Raw genomic sequence first — 20,703 nt, 5'->3', positions numbered from 1 at the left:
CTGAATGACTCCATTTAGGAAATCCTTTTGACTCAAGTGCTTTCCTTGAAACAGCAAATAGCTGGATGACCTCAAGCACATATTTAATTGCAGGTTGTAATAAAGCAGTGTAATTAGCAATTACTTAGGAATGACGATTTAAAACACTTAACAGCTACTACAGACATGCATTTATTCAAAAGGTTTTGTTTTCTTTTGACTTCTTGTAGTATAAACTAAGTTTGCTCCTGAATGTAGCTCATATGGGAGTTCTCCAAATGGTTCCTCTGGGTGTGCAAAGATGAGAGGTTTGTTTGACAGCAGATCGCTAATGGCTGTAGGGTTCTTCTTTCTTAGGGGATAAAACTAAGCTTGGAGGAGGGCAGTGAAAGGCACCCATTTAGCCAAGCTCACAGTGTATTGGCCAGCCACACAGGCCAGCACTCTAATCTTTATTTTCCTCTTTCATTTCTACCTGGGGGGGGGTCTTTCTACCTTCCCCCCCCCCCTTACCAGGTACTGTCATTGGTAAAGGCAGTTTTGGTGTCACTGACCTGTGTATCACTTCACAGTGGATTACATTCTGCTGGCAACAGAAACATAGCATAGGTGGGCAGCGCTGTCTTAAAAGATAATACACGTGGTGAGAACAGAAGAGTGTATGTGTGCATACTTTTCTTATCATTAGTTACATGGTAATTTGAAAGCATTCAAATAAAAAATGGACTGTGTAATAGAGACAAAAGAGAGAAGCAGAATAAATTTTTGAAGTGGTACTGAGGCCATGATCACATAAAAATACTGGTATGCCCTTAACTTTGGTAGCAGTGATTAAATTAATAAATTAGCTTACTGGTTGGAATCCAGATTCATATGGTTCTGTTAACGTTAGCTGAGGAAAGCAGCAACTCCTATTCAAAAGTCCTGATCCATCGTGCAGGAATATCATGCTGTTTGTATGGGGAAAACAATGTGCTTGTATTATTTCTTTGCCGATATCAGTGAGTTCAGTAGTGCCCAAAGCATGTTACCGTGTTTTGCATGCTGATTTGTTTCTCTCTGCTGTTGCCTGCTATTCAGGCACAGCCTCAGTCACGCTGTACTGGGCACATACATCACACCAGATGAGGCTGCTGAGGAAATGCTATAATCTCTTTAGTGCTGCACATTTTGATGTGCTTGGAAGAGCTTACTAGGCACTAACGTGGGCTTACCTGGGGAGGAATTAGTGCTATTGCTAAGTATGTTCCTTCAATAGCACTGTCCCATTTTCATCCCGTTCACTTGTTCTACAAGGAAACAAACCTGGCAGCATCAAGCAGGTGTGGAAAGCAGCCCTCTCTTCCCAATGCTAAAGATGTATTTTTTCTCTATGTTTATGAGGTCCCCTGCTCCCAAATCTCTCTCTTGTTCTGCCCATGGAAAAAAGCCTGCCCCTGGGATTACTAAAGGCTTGTTCTAAACCGTGAAAAGAGTAAAAGAAGGACTGTGTTTGCACAGTGAAGGGTGAATCAGCTGTGCAGAGACCAAACCAGGGACATCAAGTCATATAAGAAAAAGACCTTCACCCTGGGACAGGCATATTCAAGGAAAGAAATGCTGCACAGCTATCTTATATTCTGGTTCCAAAGAGAGGCAATTAGGAGTCCTGCCCAGGCATAGACAATTCAATTTCCGCTGTCTGTTTTTTATATGGCCACTGGAATGTGTCCTGGGGACCCCATGGAGCCAAGCACACAGTTTGACTCCAGGAAGTCACAGGGCAAGAGACAGGGACAGATATATGCCCTGACACCTGCAACTCCCATTTACCACATCTGTTTTATTTTTCACAGATGAAAAGTCCTGCATGGGGACCTCTCCTGGGCCAGGAAGGACCTGCACCAAATGGGTAAGTGCATTGACAGAGGCAAGAGTTTCCTTATTACTGAGTTTGGAGGTTTCCCTGGTGACCTGCTGTTGTCAAACATCGTTTCAGAAAAGCTTAACAAGGGAGAAGCACCAAACTAATGGCCCGACCTAGGTGCTAAAATGTCCTAGAGAAAAAAGAAGAGAGAAAGAGAAAAGCAGCCCAAATCTCATGCTGAATTTGCAGCATCAGTGATGTTGCTGGCTTCCAGGAACAGACAGCATATGACATAGGTCTTCATGTCCTGCAGTGCAAGGGCCTGCCTTTCTGATTTAGTTTGACATCCCCACCCCCCCCTTCACCCTCAAAGAACCCACAACCAAACCCAAAACAGGACATTAAAACAAAACTGCCAAACTACAGTGGTCTTGAGGGCTCAGTCGCCACAACTGCTACATCCCACAGTTTAACCTAGTGGTTTCTTTTCATTTGGAAGCTAAAGAGACTGTGGTTGGTGGGAAAGGAAAACCAGTAGAAAGAATTTGATGTAAATAGAATATAGGGGGAGAGGATAATGCCCTAAAAATGGAGCAGTATTCAAAATATCTGGGGCAGTATTGGGCTGTGCATGTTCCTGGTGTACAACATGCCCTGAAGACTGGGTGTGTATAGGTGTAATTTCTGCAAATGTTGACAAGAGAATTACTGTTGCTAAGTTTATCCTGGCTTTAGTATGGTTAGATATTTATGAGGACTAAATGGTAGAACTGTCCCATTCAAATACCAGGTCATTATTCAGTATGTCAGAGCACAATGGCAGGATGATTACAGTACTGTTCATGGTCACAGTTTATGTTACTCATTTAGTATATTGCTGCCACTAGCATAACATAGAAGTAAATTACATTGAATTATTACTTTCTGTGAGAAGTTTTGTAATATAGCTGTAAAGTATAAACCATTTTCACAAAGTTTCCTATTCTGGCTAAACCATGCATATAAATCTTTAGTCACAAGAGGCTGTTGTAGAGATGTCTATGCTCCTATGCTTCCCAGTGAAAGAATGGAGGCTCCCTGCTCTTTCTTAGAGGTTTTCTTCATAATTGTTTTAAATGTTGGTTTGTTATTTTGGTTTTACTTCTAGTCTGGTTTCGCACCAATCTGCTTCATTTCATGTGGCAGTCCCGTCAGATCAGAGAAGTTAAACATTTCTGGGTCACAACAGAATTCGAATGGGAGTAAGATAGAAGTGTGCAGGAAGCAAGGACCAGGATGCGGCAGTGCCCTGCTCCATTTCCAGTCTGCCTCAGCATAGGGTTAGGATGAGCTCTATGGAGGGGTGCCCTGTCCTTCATCCTGGTCCTTCTCCTTGGAAGGCAAATATTGCACAGCATGGAGGTCAAAACTGAGTAGGTTGTAGGTGCAGTTGCTTCTGTATCTTGTTTCAGCAAGGAGAATCCAGAAGACCATAGCCAGCCACATCTAATCCCAGGCTTGCCCTTGTATGGGGCTCAGGCAGTTTTGAAGAGCAGATATGCTCTTCAGCGTTGTCAGTTTTGGCTGCTTCCCCCGTGATGGGTGGGCAGGATCCTGAAGGTACAGATTGTCTTTTTTTTTCCCCTTTTCCCTGAGTGAAGTGTGACTTTATTGAATCAGGGGAATCACATTAGAATTACGCTGTAGATGATGTATCCTAGATGGTTAGGTCTTCAGAGACGTAGAGGAACACTCAGTGAGTCAGCCCTGCAGTTTTTGGTGGAGTAGGTCTATTCCGGCGTGTGGGTGTTCGCAGAACAATTACGTAAGTGTCAGGGTAGCGAGCAACTTTTGACATCTCTGGCAGCTTAACTGAGTTCTTTTCAGTCAAAAATACACTAATTGTTGTTCTCCTGCATTAAACACACATCCATTGCCTTAACTGGATTTGGGAGGCACTCTTTTTTAAGTGTCAGTTGCTACGGCAAGATACTGGAGCAGTTTTACTCTTCAGAAAACAGGAGATTTTTCACAGTTACAGTGAGGCGAACATTTGTGAGAACTGTTTTAAATCATGTAAGAGGGTGTGAAAGTTGCTATGCCATATGCCTGGAATTTACTATGGTAAAGCTAATTACTGCCACTGAATGCAAGGGCCCGTCAGCATTTTCATCATCACACCCACTCTCAACACCTTTTCTCTCTCTTTTTTTTTTTTTTTTATGTTTTTTTATTTTTTAGCTTTAGTTTGCCTGACTTTTTTTGCCTGTATAGTTTTAGGGCTGCAGAATGGTAATGCAACCTCCACACTGACACTTGAAATGCCTTATGGCCTGTATTCAAAGTGAGTAGGTTTGGTACTCCACTAAAGTATGGTGGATAAAATTACGAGGGAACTGCTTTTCTACATGTATTACAGAGGGAAAGAGGAAGAATTGGTTTGTCTCCCAACAGCAAGATACCAAAATTAGTCAGACTAGGTCAGTGTCCAAATGGCGTTTTCAGAGAGATTTCTCTCTAAAGATTAAATATGAAAGAGAAAACTGATAACTGTTTTCTTTCTTATTGGATCCAAGTTGTGCCTTTGGAACCAAAACCTTTCGGTCAAGCTAGCCAATGGATTTTCTTTTAATCCAGATAAAGATGAAATACTACAAATGATCACAACCTTGATACACTGTCTCTTCTTCTGCAAGCATCAATTAATGATCCCGGTTACAACTCTGAATGGTGTGAGGCATCCAGCTGACATGCCTGAGTGATCATCTAGCAAAACAGTGTTTGTCCGTGGATCTAGAAGAGTCAACAAATGGCTGTAGGAGGTTTTTTACCTAAAAAAAAAAAGAAGCATATTTTCTGAAATAAGTCAGAGAAAAAGGCTTTGTTATGTGCTCTGTGGGTTCAGAGGGAGGACTGAGCCTACCAGCTATGTGAATGCTCATCCACACACAGAGTGTTGCCTGTATTAGCAAGTCCTTACCAAGACTGGAAGTATGTAAGATAAGGACTCTACCAGTGATAGTATGTGGTGAGGAATTACTGAGATAACCTGTGTTCTTTGGGTTCCAACCAATATATTTTTGGCCAGGAATTTTCCCAATTAGTGAGGACACTTCAGCCTGGATGTTCTGGCTTAATGATATGTACATTATGCCAGCTCAGACTCTTAGCATAAGGGGGTATATTTTATTCCTTGTCTCTGAAAACAGCAAATGCAAAGTTTGAATCTGAAGTCACTGCAATCATCCAGTTGCTTCTTTGAAACCGATCTACAATGTGAATCCAAGGCTTTGTATCACTGACAGCCTGGTGGACTGAAGGGATTCATTGTTCTGGTGTGTACAAGAGGAACTGCTTAAATCCAACGAGCAAAAACAAAGGGACTCTCAGTGCCTCATATTTCCTCCCCAGAATTTATGCAAAGTAAATAAAGGAACCAAATCTTCTGCACTGAGTGCTCAGGATGAGAGCACTCTTCACTATAGCCCAGTGCTTTCAATCACCACCCATGTTGATTCATGTAAGTTGTTACTAATAGAAAACTGGAGGCAAAGAACCATGAGTTCTTGCATGCCAAGAGCTCTCCATGCTCACTGATAAAAATTAATCTCTCTTAGATTTAGACACAGACTAATTATTTAAAAACAACTGCTCCTTTGAAACTCATTAACAACACACGTGATGCCTCTTCTATGTCAGGTGCACAAAAACTGTTACGTAGAGGCAGGGAGAGGTCACCTACCCACAGCATTCAGCTTCAGGGAAACTCAGAAACATACAACAGGATATTTCCTTTGAAGGGTTGTGTTTTGGGTTTGGATTTGGGTTTGTTTTCCAGAAAACCTACAAAAGTAAGTGTATGAGCATTGCATTATTAGTTGGTAAAGTTAAGAGGTATGTTGCTATGGGAAAAGACTGATTACAGTCTGCTAATTGTTAGATGCACAATTGTCCCTCTATTGAGGCAGTATTGTTTAATTCAGTCATGTTGATGCTATTTATCTCATCTAAGTAAGATGGTCAGTATTCCTGAGCTAGAGACTGGACTGGAAACAAATAGAGCAGGAGGTTTTCTAGTTTTAGTGGCAAGGCAACAGTAAGTAAATGGATCCAGTTTTCTATATCAGTATGTTCTACAATAGCAACTGTAACATTAAAATAGTAGCAAGAAATAATAGGAAAATTCATAGCCGTTAGAGTAGCAGCAGCCTGTGCTGTGGAAACCATTTCAGGTGTAGCCCCTCACGTCCTTAATGAGTGGTGTCATGGCAGTTTTTCAAGCTGGGTTAGCTGACATATTAAGGCAAAACCAGTGACTGGAATAGGACCCATGATGCTGATTGTCTTTTTGCTCTTATAATCATAGCCCATACTGATTTTGCATCTGAGTCCCTGTAAAAATATATTGCATGTTATTTTAGAAGGCAAATGAGGCCACAATTGCAGAGAAATTAACTAAGGGCTTTTTATTCTTGGGGTTTGGAACTGATAGTCACTTTGATCATCCATTAAGCTGGATTCAGCACTTTGCCTTTATAAAGAAGGGAAAAAATAACTTCGCACCACAGAAATAGTACATGTGGGAAAAACATTCCAGAAGGATAAGGTTCAGCTGCGGCAAGGTGAGCTCCAACCAGTGATTACAAGTAAGATGAAGGTGACCCCAAAACCTCTCCTATGCCAACAGCAACCCTGTGGGTATGTGCAGCTTCAGCCCTTTCCCCCCTTGTCAGCTTTCCTCCCAGATTCCCACCTGACCTTCCTACTCGCGTCTCCATGCACTGTGGGTTGAAGAGTTTGCCTGAGAGCAATTCCTGGGTACCAGAAATGTGTCTTACTTGCACTGTCAAGAGGCACGCTGCTGAGGGGTAACATGGGCTAGCAACAAGGGAGCTAAGCATCTGCTGGGGTTGTTTTTGCCTAAGGCCACCCCTTAGAGCAAGAGCTTGTCTGGGAGCAGCCAGGAGACTTTTTGGTCCTTCAGGGTGGAGTTAGGAAGTATGGCTGAGGTCAGGCAGCAAGAAGCAAGGTCTAGACAAAATGGGGCCACTGAACCTAACAGCTCTCCATGAAACATGGTCTCCCTGAGAAATGGTTGCACACGTAGTCTGGTTTCTGTCTGAGCTCTTCTTACCAACATGGGGTAAGCCCATGCCTCAGCCCACATATTCTTTATAGAGACCGTTTTCTTTAGCTCTTCATAATCTGCCCAGCAAAGGCATTTGCTGAAACTCAGGGTGTCTGTTTTCATTTCCTCTGCTGTATGAGAGGGCACCTTCAACTTCTCCATGGGCATGGTCTAGTTAATTTTTGGAGGAAGTCTGAAATGCTCAAGAAGTGTCAGGAATGACTTTGGTCTCTTTCTTCTTTCCTTCCCTCAGGTCCAAAGAAGGCTTTCTAGGAAGAAATTAGTTCTTCTTTTTCATTTTTGTGTTTTAGAAGACATGGCCCTTCTAGGAACCTACTGTCACTATATACCTGGAAGAGAGATGATGGGTTTATCACTTCAGAGGAATCAAAATGAATTCCTAAGAAAGATCTGTATGTCAGAGATTCCCTCCAAGGGTTTTCTTAGCACAAGGTCCCTATTCTGAAATTTCCCATATGTTTTCAGGGCTTTCATAAGAACATGTGCGCTATATTTGTTATAGAGTGGCCCTTGGACCAGGGGGAATTTTACCTTCCAAGAATCAACTTCAGCTGAAGCAAACCAAAGGTCACACAATTTTGGGGGCTCTTTTTTTTTTTTTTTTTCCCTGGTGTCAGTGACGTTCATGACTGATGGAAAACCATCCATATGGCTAAACAGACTATCTCCACTCCCCCACAAGTAGTGACTTAGAGGATGAAAGTAATATTCATCCTGATCATCTGTTTTGTAACAGGATATTTATCTTGAGCTTTCAAGAATGGCATTATTATTGGGGGAGGAGGGGAATGGGCAGTAAACCAGGATCTGTAATAGATTATTGATGCTGGGAAGCATGTAAGCCAGAGGGAAGGAAACCTGCCTTAACCCTGCCAGCCCTGCTATTGCACAGAAAGAGGGCTGTGGACCTGTGATTAATATGAGGAGGAGGAAGAGGAAGGATTCACACCATGATCAGTTGGAAGTCCAAGGAGACTTAAATGGGGTTTTAAAAATGATAGGACCCTGAATAAGAAGGGGATGATGTATCTAATACATGTGGAGAGAGGACTGGTTAGGACAGGGATGAGGGGCAGGGCTCTAAAACTCTTCCTGAGAGCACATCCTTGGAAGCTAATCCCATTATGCTGCAGAAAGGCTGGCAGTGCACAGGGGTGAACCTGAGCTCTGGGACTCTGGTCAGTTAAGCAAATGGCACAGTTCTGATTGATACTGGCCCAGAGTATGGCTCAGTGGATGTAGCTGCTTGAAGAGGACTAATTTAAACTCCATTTCTGAACTAAGGAGCATGAAAATTTCAAAGCTTTTTGCTTCCAGTCAGGACTTCCAGGGATGTATTGATAGCTTTGTTGAACTGTACTCCATTGATTTAAAGCACCTGTGCTTCTGAAAGTCAGGATTTTATCAATTTTTTATCACTTCCACAGGAAGCAGTGCTGGGCTTAATGCTATTTATCCAGCTGGACATATTGACTTTGACTTAGGAGATCAAAGCATTTGGGTTAGGGATTGTGTAACATCTTCCTATAAGAACTGTCAGGGGTAAATTTACCAAAGCCTGCAACTTTGATTGATGATCATTTTGCAAGAGTGTTCAGCATCAGGAAACACACAATAGTCCCTTTCTCTTCATGGAGCTGCAGGCTGTGGCACCTTTAAACATACATATTTTGAAACACATTTCATCACCTCCTGGAACATAACAGAACACAAAACCCTGGAGGTACACTTGAAAGTGAGCTCTCCCTTGGCTCCAAGGAGGTGACCCAAGATCCTCTGAGATGCAGCTTGCTGTAGTGCAAATTGGGAACCAATAAAGAGAATTTGTCTTTTGCCCCTCCCCATCGTAATAACAGCATTTCCCAACAGGTAAGTGCTAGCTCAGGAGCTCAAGATTCAGTCCTGTGCTCCCATCAGTCCTCCTTGTAGCACTGCATGCAACAGCACAGCCTGGCAGGTAGCTCCAGCCCTTCTGAGGCTATATAAGAGACTTGACTTCTTGTCCCAGCTTAAGGTGTGACATTCACCTTCTGTGAACCGACTTCACCTATCTATTTATATGCAAAGGGTACTAAATACACTTGCTAAACACTTTGCCATCTTATATCACCAATTACTGAGGGTTTATTCACATCCTCTGTCTTTTAAAAGGTAAGAGACTGGCTCTGCTCATTAGGGTAATGAGGAGACACAGCACAGAGCAGAGCTCAGCAGGGGATCCTAATTTAGGGGTGCTAGCTGCTTCCTAACAGAGAATGCCTTCTACTGTTGGCTATATGGGGAGCCATGGAGAGTAATCTCCTGCCTCTGCTCCAAATGAAGCTGTGCAAAGTATCTGTCCCAGCCTCAGTAGATTTAAACTGATACTGGTCCCCTCATCACAGGAGGTGTTGTCAGCATGGATCTGTCTTTTGGGTATTTGCCCTTGCTGCAGTAGTACAGGGCTTGTACTCAATTAAAATAGAAGAAATATGACATGTGATTGTCTAAGTTTTTCTCTCAGCATAAAATTAAACCCCAACAAGTTATGTAGCATTACACCATTACTGTCCACCTATGGGTTTGAAAGCCATGCAGAGCTTTGATCTGCTCTCAAAATTATTGCTGTTGTACAAGGCAGTGTTACTCTTATTTACTTTGCTATGTGCTCAGAGTGCAGACTATGCCCAAACGATGGGCCAGCTCTACTTTGGCCTGTCCCATCCTCTAACTGTGCCCTGTGGGTCTGCCTCTGGTCCCAGGGCTGAGTGTGGCTGCAGGGAGCTGTGCTGGCCAATACTTATCCAGGACTCGGGAGCCTGAAGCTAGCTTGTTCTACCTAGAGCAGCAAGGGCATTTTGAGTGGTGGTGCTGGAGCTTGTCTTTCCTGCTGTCTTTGTCATAGCCTTCGTCCTGAGTGTGCCACAGGCTGTGCACCGCTGGCCTCTGTGTGTTACCTGCAGTGCGCAGAGGTCCCCTGTCCTGCACAAGGGTGGCAGCTTGAAAATGTTCTGTGGGCTTTTCTTTGCTTTTCTTTTTTCGCCACAAACAAACAACCAAAACCTAAATATTTGGAGTTCAGATTGCATGGCTCAAGGACTCAGGATGATTAAAAGCAGGAGCCGTATACAGAGACATCCAGAAATGATTGTTTTTAACAGGACAGGAACTTTGTCTGAAAACAGGATGACCTGCTGCAAAAGACGCCAACAAATCCCTGTAGAGCTTTAGAAAAAACAAGCAGGCGCCTGAGTGTGCTTTAGAGAAAAAAAACCCTGCCTGGTAATAAAAAGGGATATGAGGGTAAACAGGAAAAGAGCACTCCACACTGCGAGCAGCCCGGAGGAGGAGAGGCTGGGAAGAGCGCTGATCTGAAAACCTGATACGGAAACTGAAGGGAAAGATTTCTTAATATCCCCAGGACAAAGTCCCTGAGAAAACACAGCCTCAACGCAGCGTTGAGTGGCACTTGCCTACTACTTCCCGTGTGCCTTTGTACTGGTAGTGTGGAGAGTTTGGGAGGGTAGCGTGGGCTCCACAGGTTTTGTTGGCTGGCTTCTGTGGCTGTAACGGAATGTCCTTTCTAACTTGCAAGGAATACAGTACAGGCTTACGAGACATTTCTACTGCATAACTAGTTTTATGATGATGAAGCTACTGCATTTCCGCACACCTGTGCTGCAGTGACACTGCAGTTTGTCTCACTTCCAATTTTAGTGTGAATCTCACGACATAGGTTGTTTCTGCTAAACCCTAGAAACTCAAGGCTTGCAATTGCATGGCAATCTCGGTTTTCAGGGATCTGAAACCAGCCTTTACAGCCTTTGTGCCTAAAAAAGAAAATCTTGAAATCATAAAGGCAGCTTACCATAATGTGTAGACCATACCCCTTATTATTGATATTTTTTGGATGGTGAATTTTAAAATCGAGTACTGTTTTGAGGATTAAGGATACTGATCCTTGGGCTTGATCACATTGAGAACTTCTACGTGCTGGCAGAATTTGCAGCCTCAAATAGTACGTCAGTTTCCCATTGCAGCCTGCATATTGTCAATCACCTGTAGTGATAAACATGGTGGGATATGTATGCAGCACCAGGTGCAGGGACAGTAAAACCCTTTACAGCAGATTTCTCCTTGGTGCTGCTTCAAAGGCAAACACTTCCTCAGAGCTGAAATAACAACGTAGTGCAACTTGTGTTCACATGTGGTCAGAAACCATTCAGCAGGCCATAAAATTAACTGACTAAAAGATTCACGCTCTCAGATATAGGGCCTGGCCCCGTGCAAACGGCAGGCGGGTGGTTTGGGTTGGTGTCAGTCGTTTGGCTTCGTGGCATGGAGGTTGCTTCCCCCAGCACACCAGACAGCTCTTCACAGTCAGTTCTGCCACAGCAGTGATGGGTCCTGCCCTAGCCCAAAGAGCACAGCTTTTCTGTTTTGGTGGGTCCCATGGAAAGCGCTGCTGTTAGATAAACACCCATGGCCTTACAGGCACTGATGGGAGTTACAGAGGCTCTTGGATCACCTCCCCTGGATGCAACCCTAAATCCCCAGTGATGCACATCTGGTGCACTGGCGCTCCTTTGTCTCTCTGCGGGTGTTTACCAGCCCTGGCCTGGGAGTGCTGCCATGTCCCTCCGTACCAGGCTGCTTTCCAGAGAGCCTCCAGCCTTGCTGAATGTGGGAGAGCAGGGAAGGAAGATGTGTTTGTGAGCTCTTACGGCAATGGAAAAGACATTAGTCTCCACCCTCTTCTAGGTATTGCTTTAAGGTTGACAAAGTACAGCTTAGCCCAGGAGCGGGATGGGTGCTGGGAGTGCTGAGTGCTGCCCTGAAGCTGTGCATCCCAGACTGGGGGCCCAGCTCTGCAGCCGGTCACAGGGGTGACAGCTACCCCTGCATGCCTTTTCAGTCCCTGCATCTGAAGCAAAACACTTCCCAGTCAGGAGCTTTGATTTGTGATCAGTTTACCTGCAGCACTCGGTTTTGAAACTGCTTTCTCAGGTAGCCCAGTACTTTGGGTGTGGGCTTTTATTCATTCACTTTTTTATTGCATAATGCATATGGCATTTTTTCTTTGCTTTAGTATAAATGCAAGGTGATTTCCTACTCTTTAAGTATGTAACTGCCCCATAAAGCAAATACTTCTCTGTGGCCTGCAGCACCCTTCAGCACTGTAAAACCTGAGAGTATGAACTACACAGTAGACACTATGATCAGAGAAGTCTCCAGTTTCCCAGAAATGGAATTCAAACTGAATTATTTTTTTATCTCATCAAGATGGATAGAAATACCAGCTGCTTAGTCCACTGGTTACCTAATTATCTGATCCTCACATGCATGCTTACAGGGAGACAAACCACTATCGCTGCACACTTTGGTTTGCCTCTATAACTTCCAAACCCACTGTGAACGCAGAACACAAAAAACTGCTTGTAGGGTGTAGATAGCTATGTCTGTGGAACGATCTTGGGAATTTTATGCTTACAAGATGTTCTTGCCCTCCTTGGACAGGCAAAGACATGATGTCATTTATATTGGTCTAAGAAAAATTAATTCTAAGTAGCCATGTCAAGGCAGTGACAGCTTGATTTAAAAAAGTTTGTAAAATAGGTGTGCAAGGGTACTTAAATACATCATTGGGAGAAAAATAAGAAGTTAGCTCCTTCTCCATAAGCAAGAGATGCTTTAAACTCAGCCATAAAATGAATACAGATTGGGTGAGATGTCCCAGGTCCCAGATTCATCTCACAAATTGACAAATGAGCACAGCAGAAACAGCATCTCTGGAGGTCTAACATGGCAAAAAAATGTCTCATTTGTGTTAAAAATGGTGAGCTCAGGGCAGCTGCTTAGATTTGTGCAAATATTTTTTTTACATAGTTCTGTCTTCAGAGGCAGTGGCTGCTGTTTGTCACTATTTGAACAGTGGATCTCATGAGCCTTTTTTCTTTTGCGTTTGCATTTCAGAACATTTTAATGCAAAAATCCTCTTGCAAATGAATTTTCACCTCAGCCTCTTGGACTGATGCCAGTAGTGCAGGGTAACTTTTAGGCCGTTCCCTCTTTCATAGGCCATGAAGTAACTGGCTATTCTGGTGCTGCCCAGTGGGGTCTGTGGCTTAGTACAGCAGTGCTCCCTCAGTGGCTGCCATGGCTGCACCTGCAGAGCCCTGGAAGCACAGACCTTCTTGACTGGCAAAAAAGGCCATTTGAACCAGCCATTTTGCTGCAAAAAGCTCAGTGTTTGGGGAGTGCAGTCAGCCTCTGCACACCACCACCCAACCCCTCTGCAGGGCAGGGGGATGCTGCCATGTGCAAGCACCAGCCAGGCAGCACAAAGGTCATGCTGGGCATGGAGGGGTGCAGCCTGATGCTGGCAGCCCTGTCAGTAGACACTGGTGGCCACCAGCATTCCCTGGGCTAGCTGCAGGGAAGTGGATCCTGGAGTGAAGGCAGCAGGGAAGAGAGCAAAGGGGAGGGAGGTAAGCTGTGATTAAGGTTTGGGGAAAAGAGGCTGTTTAAGCAATAGGCCAAAGCTGACAGGGACCTCTGGAGACTACCCAGTCCAAGCCCCCTGCGAAGAACAAGGTCAGCCAGAGCAGGTTGCCCAGGGGCAAATTCTGCACCTCTGGCTGACAGCAGTGCAGAAGCAAGCCTGAAGTTTGAAGCTTTGAAGGCAGAAGTTCGGCATAGCACAGTTTATACCAAACTCGTGCCGTGAGGTTCTGAGCCACGAGGGGTGATGCTCTGGAAAGACCGTTTCAACAAAGCTCTTTTCATTGTATTCCAGCTAGTCACAGATTACTTTTTCTTCTGACTCCAGATATTATTTTGCATCATCCATGCCATATGGAAGAAAGGAATGCTGCCGTTCTGATCTGCTGCCATAAAAATATGAAATTTTGTTAGTGTTCTTCAGAGTAGATTAGAACTGGGAATTTCCACTTTGGGGGGATTTTCAGTATGTTGAAATTCATTTTCCTTTCAATTTAGACAAGCTACACTAGTGACAAGTTTTCTTACAAATTAGAAATCCCATCAGAAATTCCTTTGTGAAATATGTAAATGTTTTATTAATCTTTATAAACAGTGCTTCAGAGCAAGATGTTCATTGATAACTTCCTTTTATTATTTTAGATAATTTGATTTTTTAAAAGTCAAATTTGATTTTTTTGGCCATTTAGGTTCTTAAAATATTCCATGAGGAAGGGCTGCCAGAGACAGTCAGCACCGGAATCACTGCTCCCTCTGAAGTAATCATTGACTTCTGGGAACAGAACACAACAAATACGTGAGTGCTTTTAGTAAGCTCAATGCTGAAGCCTCCTATTTAGCACAAGGAGTTGAAAAAGAAGTACTGTGAAGATGAGAGCTGTGGGCAAGCATCTCTCCACTGATACATGTCATCTATGATCAGATATACCGGAGTTTCAGGGCATAATGGTGGAGTAGCTAGTGCAGGGGTTATTGTAGTAAGTGTCTGTTTTCCTGACATTACAAAATGACGTGGATTTCCTTCACTGGAGGTTGGCTACTCCTGGTAATGGAAAGAATACAGACAACACAGGAACAACTTTTCCTGATTCTCACAGAGGGTTTAAGGCATCACCATGTTACCTTCCCAGCACTCTGGTTTCTGCAGGGGTGTGTTGCCTGCAGTTACAGTGAGTGAGTGCTACCCAGGCAGGTCCTCCACTCCAGATAATAAATCCTCCAGTAGCTGGGCTGGCAGTGCAGTGCGCTGACACTTCAATGGCTTGAAGAAGAGCTGGCCCCAAGTGTAAGGTTCATGCTCCAACATAGCCACAGTGGAGACAGCTTGGGTTTCTCTGCCCCATGTCCCAGCCGTTTCCCTGTTGGAAGGTCGGGCACTTGTGTTATAGCCAGCTCTGTGTAGAGCTGGTGGATTTGGGCTTAGCTCCTCAGGTACACAGCCATTTTACTTCTTGCTTCATCTGGCTCTGGGGAAGCAGTACAGGCATGTCTGTGTGGCGCTTGCTTCCCCTGAGCCAGGAATCCCGGCTGGTTTGAGCCATCATTCCAATGTCCCCCAGATGGTTCAGCAGACCCGTCAAAGGGATAAAAACAGACATGGGGAGACTGGCTGGTGTCGTTATACCTCTGTAAGAATTAGGCAAGTTTGTTATTCTTACAAGCACACTTACAGTACAGAGGAGACTGGACTTTACATCACTGAGTTTACATGCTGTGGCCTCTACTGTGCCAGCCCAGTCCCATATGGGGATGGCTTCTTACCCCTTCCCATTTAATTCCTTAGTCAGACATAAGCAGTGCAATGCTGAAAGGTGCAAAGCAAAATGTGAAATGATCTATTAGGGTACATTATAGCAGTACTCAAAAACAACACAGCAAAAAGAAACACAACAAATGACATAGAACTGTATCCTCATGTATTTTGGTTTACAATAGCACAGAAACAGTTTCTGAGGCATTTGACATACAAAATGCATCTTATGGCCTTTCCTGGTGTGAAATTCAGAACTTTTGCAAAGTTTCTTGGCAGTGCATACTGCGAGCTACTGTTGACTAGATGCAGTGATGCCACAAGTAGGAAGTGATATATGAGGAGACAACAGCAGCTCTCAGGGCACAGACAGATGTCTCCACTGGAGTGCAGGGACAAATGTATTTTGTTCAGTCCAAAACTGCTTGTAAGTTGTTGTTGTCCAGTGTTGCTGCTGAGTGAAATAAAGCTGAACTGGAGACAGAGTTTCCACTCCTTTTCTTAGTCTTAATCTATACGTCATAGCTCCAAGTTAAATCACATGTATTAGGAACAAAGATAAAATAGCTACAGAGCTCAGAAGTGCAGATGACTGGGGAATCGTATGTTAATGAGATTAAAATTGTATTTTTCCTCCCAAATGCAAATGGACTATTTAAAGAAGAGAACTTTCCTTGGGGGAAACTCTACTTTTGAGGGGGTTTTTCCATTTTTTTTTTCCAGCATCACCCAAATAAACCAAGCTACCAGGAACAGGGCAGCGTCACCCTGTTTGGATGTGATGCAAGGGCAGCTGAGGAAGCTGGGAGCTAACTCCTGAAGAAAACCAAGCAGAGTCCAACTGGAGTTGAAAGCGGCTGCATGAGGGGAGGAGAAGACAGGGTTGAATTCTCTTACCCAAAAATGATCCTGTGGTAAAATAGCACCAATAACTCTAAGAAAAGAAACATAACGCACAAGTAGAGAAGATGCTTAGTAAGGGACAGAAAATGCTGGGGGTCTAGTGATTACCCTGCCAAGCAAGGTAATTCAAGGTGATGGATAATCCTGGACAGGGAACAGCTAGCCAGGGAAGGCATTTCATGAGTGGGGTGTATATGAGGCAGTGCTTCATTTCCAGGCCTCAGTGGAGGAAAAGGAGCAGAGGTAATGTCCTAATGGACAGCACTGGGCACAGATGTGATGTTCTTTGATCACGCTTGTTTATGGTGTGGCAGCAGGGCAGAACACGCTCATTTATATTGCATTGTGTGGTGTGTGAGTGCTCAGCAAACAGAGGTAGGTATCTGAAAACAAGGTATTAACAAAGGCTGCAGATGACGAGCACAGTGAACTAAACCTGATCACAAATAGGCTTTCATACTGCAGTGCAGGACAGTAACTCACACTAAGGCAAAGAAGGGGTTTGAACGTGAGCCACTGGCTTCAAGCACATTGGCAAGGACCATCACACTGATGTTTATAAACCATCCTAGAGGGTGTCCCAGAGCAGCACAGGTGCTCAGCAGGTGCAGACTAGTTCTCCAGCACCACACTGCAATTGAATTTAGGGGGTGAGGTAATTGAACTGGGCTTGAACCACTCAGCAGTAGTCCAAACCTGGCCAGTTGTGCCTGTGTAGAACTGGCTTGAGCAAAGTACTCCATTGGGCCTGGGCAGCCTTTGCTAGTGGGACTTTCTGAAGAGAATGGGAGAAAAACAAGCTGGACAAGCAGGACAAGCAAGGAGGAGAGATTGCAGTTCTGTAAAGAACCCAAACCATAGCAAAGCATCTGGAAGCATGCCTCCTAGAGCAGACTGTAGCAGGTGAAATGCTATGTTATGGTTGGTGACTCTGAGGATGAATGACCAAAGTGCCGACATGAGAAAATGACCTCTTGGTTTGCCATAAAGGCACTTGTTAAACTTTCAAGTGTTGAGCAACAGGAATGTAAAACCTCTTTCAGCTTGGTGGCAAGAGGCAGCTCAGAAGTAGGGGTACTTGTTTCAATTAAGTCAACTGTTGCTAGACTGGTGTTCCTGGCAGGTTACACCTGCTTCCCACCCTGTGCCTCGCTGCCACTCTGTCTGGAGCAGCATGCTCTTAACAATAGCTGGTGGCTGGAAGGTACAGCGTGTGCTACACTGCTCATTTCCCCTTCCTCCCAGCCTGATTGTTATTGCAGCAGTCCGGAGCAAGAAGGGTTTGTAACGCCATTAAGCTGTGAGAAACTGCGGCTGTGACAGTTAGGGTCTGACTTCACACAACGTGAAGTTGAAGTAAAAAGTTTAAAGAGAGAAGATGCCTTCCTGTAAGTACTTTGTACTGTGAAGCTTATGTATATACACACTCACATGCACATGCATCCGGGAGGAGGTGTGTGTGTCCATGGGGGGAAATCCTGCCTGCACCAAACTCAGTGACAGAAATTCCCACTGACCTTGGCAGAGCAGGGCTCGAGCAACTGCCTGTGCATGTGTTGGGGTGCTGGGCAAGCGTTCAGGTACACTGCGAGCACAGTTCCTGTACAGCTGGGGGATGGCAGCCCGGGCCATGCTAGCCAAGCACTGAAATACAGCTGAGGAGTAAGGACTTGTACTCAAACCGAGCTGCACATGCCAGAGTGGTCCATCACCGTGTTGTCATGGCTTTCTGCATCACACCTGACCTGGAGCAGCTTCACCTGCCTGTCAGTCAGGAGCAACCTTGCCTGCCTCGAAGGACTGGCAGGGGTCTTTGGTTGCTTGTTTGATTTTGGCTCAGGGACTTTTTCTTTGTTTGCTCCCTTGGGGTTTCTTTTTCGTCTGTTTAACATTTGTTTGGATTAGTCTAAAAACTGGTGAGCTGCCTTCATTTACTCTGCTCCCAAAATAGGTAGGATAGCTTTCAAGGGTCAATTAGAAGGGACAGAGGCCCTTAGATAACCCTAATCCTGCATTCAGTGATTTCGTTATTTTACCCTTGGCTTTGCCTTTGGTGAGGCAGAAGTTCAAGAAACCTACTTCTACAACTGACTTTATTCATTACTGTCTTGAAAACTACTATTTTAAGGTTGATTATAATTCTGTTTCAGTGATTTTTTTTTTTCCCAACTGTTTTGAATTTGTGCAGCTCTAAGCATCTTTCAGTAGTAATATAGATGGAAATTTAAGATCTTAGCATCTAAATCTTGGTTTCCTTTGGTACTTTTTGGAGATCCATTAAAAGCAATTTAGGGGCCCGAGGTTTAAAGACCTGCTACAGTATGTTTAGCTATAATGTGCCAAAACTTAGGTGGCTATTTCACATCAAACCCCGTATGCATTGGGCCAGTCACATGATTTTGTTAACATAAAATGCATAATGTATTTATGGATTCCTCCTGTTCATAACTATTCTTTTGTAATAGCTGGACTCTCTTTTTTTTCTGTCCTTCTGTTGCACCCCATGGGTCACAAACCATCATTACCATGTGTGAAAGGCACCTACCTCCCACCTTCATCCTGACCACACACCTCCCAGCTGGGACTCCTCTGTGGGGCACAGAATTAGGTGACTCCCAAACTCTGGGCTGTGATTCCTGCAGGAAAGCACTGTGCGTATCCACGCCTGGAACCAGATTTGGGGCAATATTCCAGGTGCTGTTGAGAATTTGGCCTTCACTGTAATTACCATAGCTGGTGGCAGCCTGCTCCTGAAAATTCGTTGCAGTGTTATTGGTGCTGAGCATTTGGAAAATATGGTGATAAAGACCAGCCAGTCAGTGGAGTGCTGCCTCAGTTCCAGGGTGACATGAAGGACAGCAGAACAGCGGACAGAGCTTCTAATAAAGGAAAGCAGGAATGCATTCAGAATAATAGACACTGTCTGCTCAAGATTACAAATACCTGGTGAAACCAAACCAGGAGTACTGCAAACAAACGTCAAGAATGTCTGTTTCTGTGTAACAAGTATAAAATGGTAAATCACTTCCAGAACAGTCTAAATTACCTTTGCAAAAGACTAGCATGTCCTCAGCTCCTGCTGAAGAGCTCTGAAATAAGATCCTGAATCCAGAGCCTTAGAGTTGCTCTGGGCAAATGCATCCTCACTTCCATGCAAAGCCGTGGCCCCTTGGCTGTGCTCTGTGTTCCACTGGAGAAGCTGGTAATATAGCAAGCTGCTAAAAACCTGCTTTGGAACTCTGCGGTCTGGGTCGGCAAAATTCCTTACAATTTCATGATTTTGTTGTTGTTTTCCTTCATTTTAAAGAGGTGTATAAACGACTTTCAGAACATCATTGTCATCTGTAATTTTTCATCCCAGTGAATCTTTACACTGACTATTTACATATTCTTTATACCTTTCCTTTGGCACACCCTGTTTATGGAAACCTCTACACGATAACACATAAAGGACTGTGGTAACCACTCTATAAAGATGTAAAATGCAGTCATTGCCACAGTACCTACGAACCAGATTCCATCAAATTTACCTTCAAACAGGGATCTCAGCTGCCCCCAGCCGTATCTGGATGACCCCCACATGTGTTAGCAATATGCTGCAATGACATACATGTGTTCCCACATGGCCTATCCCTGCAGTGACGGCACAGGTTTCTTTGTTCAGAATCACATTATGCATGTGTTTGTTATTCATGTTTCTGCTTCCCCAACTTTCCTTTGATGTAAATTTAATACAACTTTTTTTCATCATTATTTGAAACAGAAACTCTGGGACAAAAGGAGCATCAAATGTAGGATATACTGCATAACATTAGGCAATGTTTTATACTTCTCCTGCAAGTCTAAGCCATAATAAAAAATACGTATTTCTCAGAAGAAAAATAGAAGCTGTACTTTTATTCAGGAGCTGCAGACTCGGAGTTAAGGTCAGGCTGGGATGCCATGGCACTGAGCTGACTGAAGGCTATCGAGAGGGTTTATGTCAGGGGAGGCAGGAGAGATTCAGTTCGGCTTAAATGTGCAGAGACATTTTAAGTGGGCATTAACTTCTTCTGCAAGGCCTATACTGTGTCATACACAGTTTTGGGAAATGAATGGAAAACTGCTTATGTGAAGGCTGTGAAAGGTACTTAAGCTTTACATTCCTCTTTAAATGTTTCTGAGCAACACCTTCACCTGTTACTAGCTTGCACACTCTGTGAAGATAACGCTACTCTGCACTTGACCTTTAAACAGAATTTCTGTGATTACTAGCCCTGGTTCCCAAAGCAACTGTGAGAAATGAAGAGGGCAGATGGGAGCAGGCTTTCCCAGTGGATGCTGCAGAACATTTCTGTAATGATTTAAAGCCATGTTAAACAATAGCTTGCTCACATTCAAATGCAGAGCATCCCAAGATGCTACATGAGGCAAGGGGAGAGAACTGAAATTGCTTTTGCGGAGACGCTAGGCATAATTAAAGGCTTATGTCTGAATCTTACAGCTAACAAACTGCCGTACAACAAGGGAAACAGCTCCCTAAGTAGCTTTTTACAAAACACTAAATATACTATCATAACAATAAAACCTAACAATCCAGCTGCTGGTGAATTATGTGCATGTGGTACTGTGGACATC

At 44.0% G+C, this 20,703-nt stretch overlaps 1 protein-coding gene and 1 long non-coding RNA gene across 2 annotated transcripts in view; one reads left to right on the top strand and one right to left on the bottom strand.

Annotated features, from left to right (window-relative positions):
* Positions 1 to 20,703, top strand: part of LOC133220922 (uncharacterized) — an 85,847-nt gene that overhangs the window by 4,620 nt on the left and 60,524 nt on the right. Inside the window, exons 2-3 of the long non-coding RNA XR_009727815.1 lie at positions 496 to 588; positions 1,815 to 1,870. This is a non-coding gene — a long non-coding RNA (uncharacterized LOC133220922). The remainder of the gene's footprint in view (positions 1 to 495; positions 589 to 1,814; positions 1,871 to 20,703) is intronic.
* POC1B (POC1 centriolar protein B) overlaps positions 15,254 to 20,703 on the bottom strand; it is a 73,391-nt gene continuing 67,941 nt past the window's right edge. The window contains exon 11 of the mRNA XM_061369343.1: positions 15,254 to 18,962. Within this exon, the coding sequence (XP_061225327.1) occupies positions 18,903 to 18,962 (60 nt within the window). The 3' untranslated portion in view covers positions 15,254 to 18,902. The remainder of the gene's footprint in view (positions 18,963 to 20,703) is intronic.

The sequence above is a fragment of the Neopsephotus bourkii genome, unplaced genomic scaffold (assembly GCF_033783945.1).
Source record: "Neopsephotus bourkii isolate Nb327-2 ecotype Australia unplaced genomic scaffold, CSIRO-AGI_Nbou_v1 NB_1493, whole genome shotgun sequence".
In the NCBI taxonomy this organism is placed as follows: Eukaryota; Metazoa; Chordata; class Aves; order Psittaciformes; family Psittacidae; genus Neopsephotus; species Neopsephotus bourkii.
Note: the sequence above shows the minus strand (reverse complement) of the source record. Positions and strands in the feature narration are given on the sequence as shown.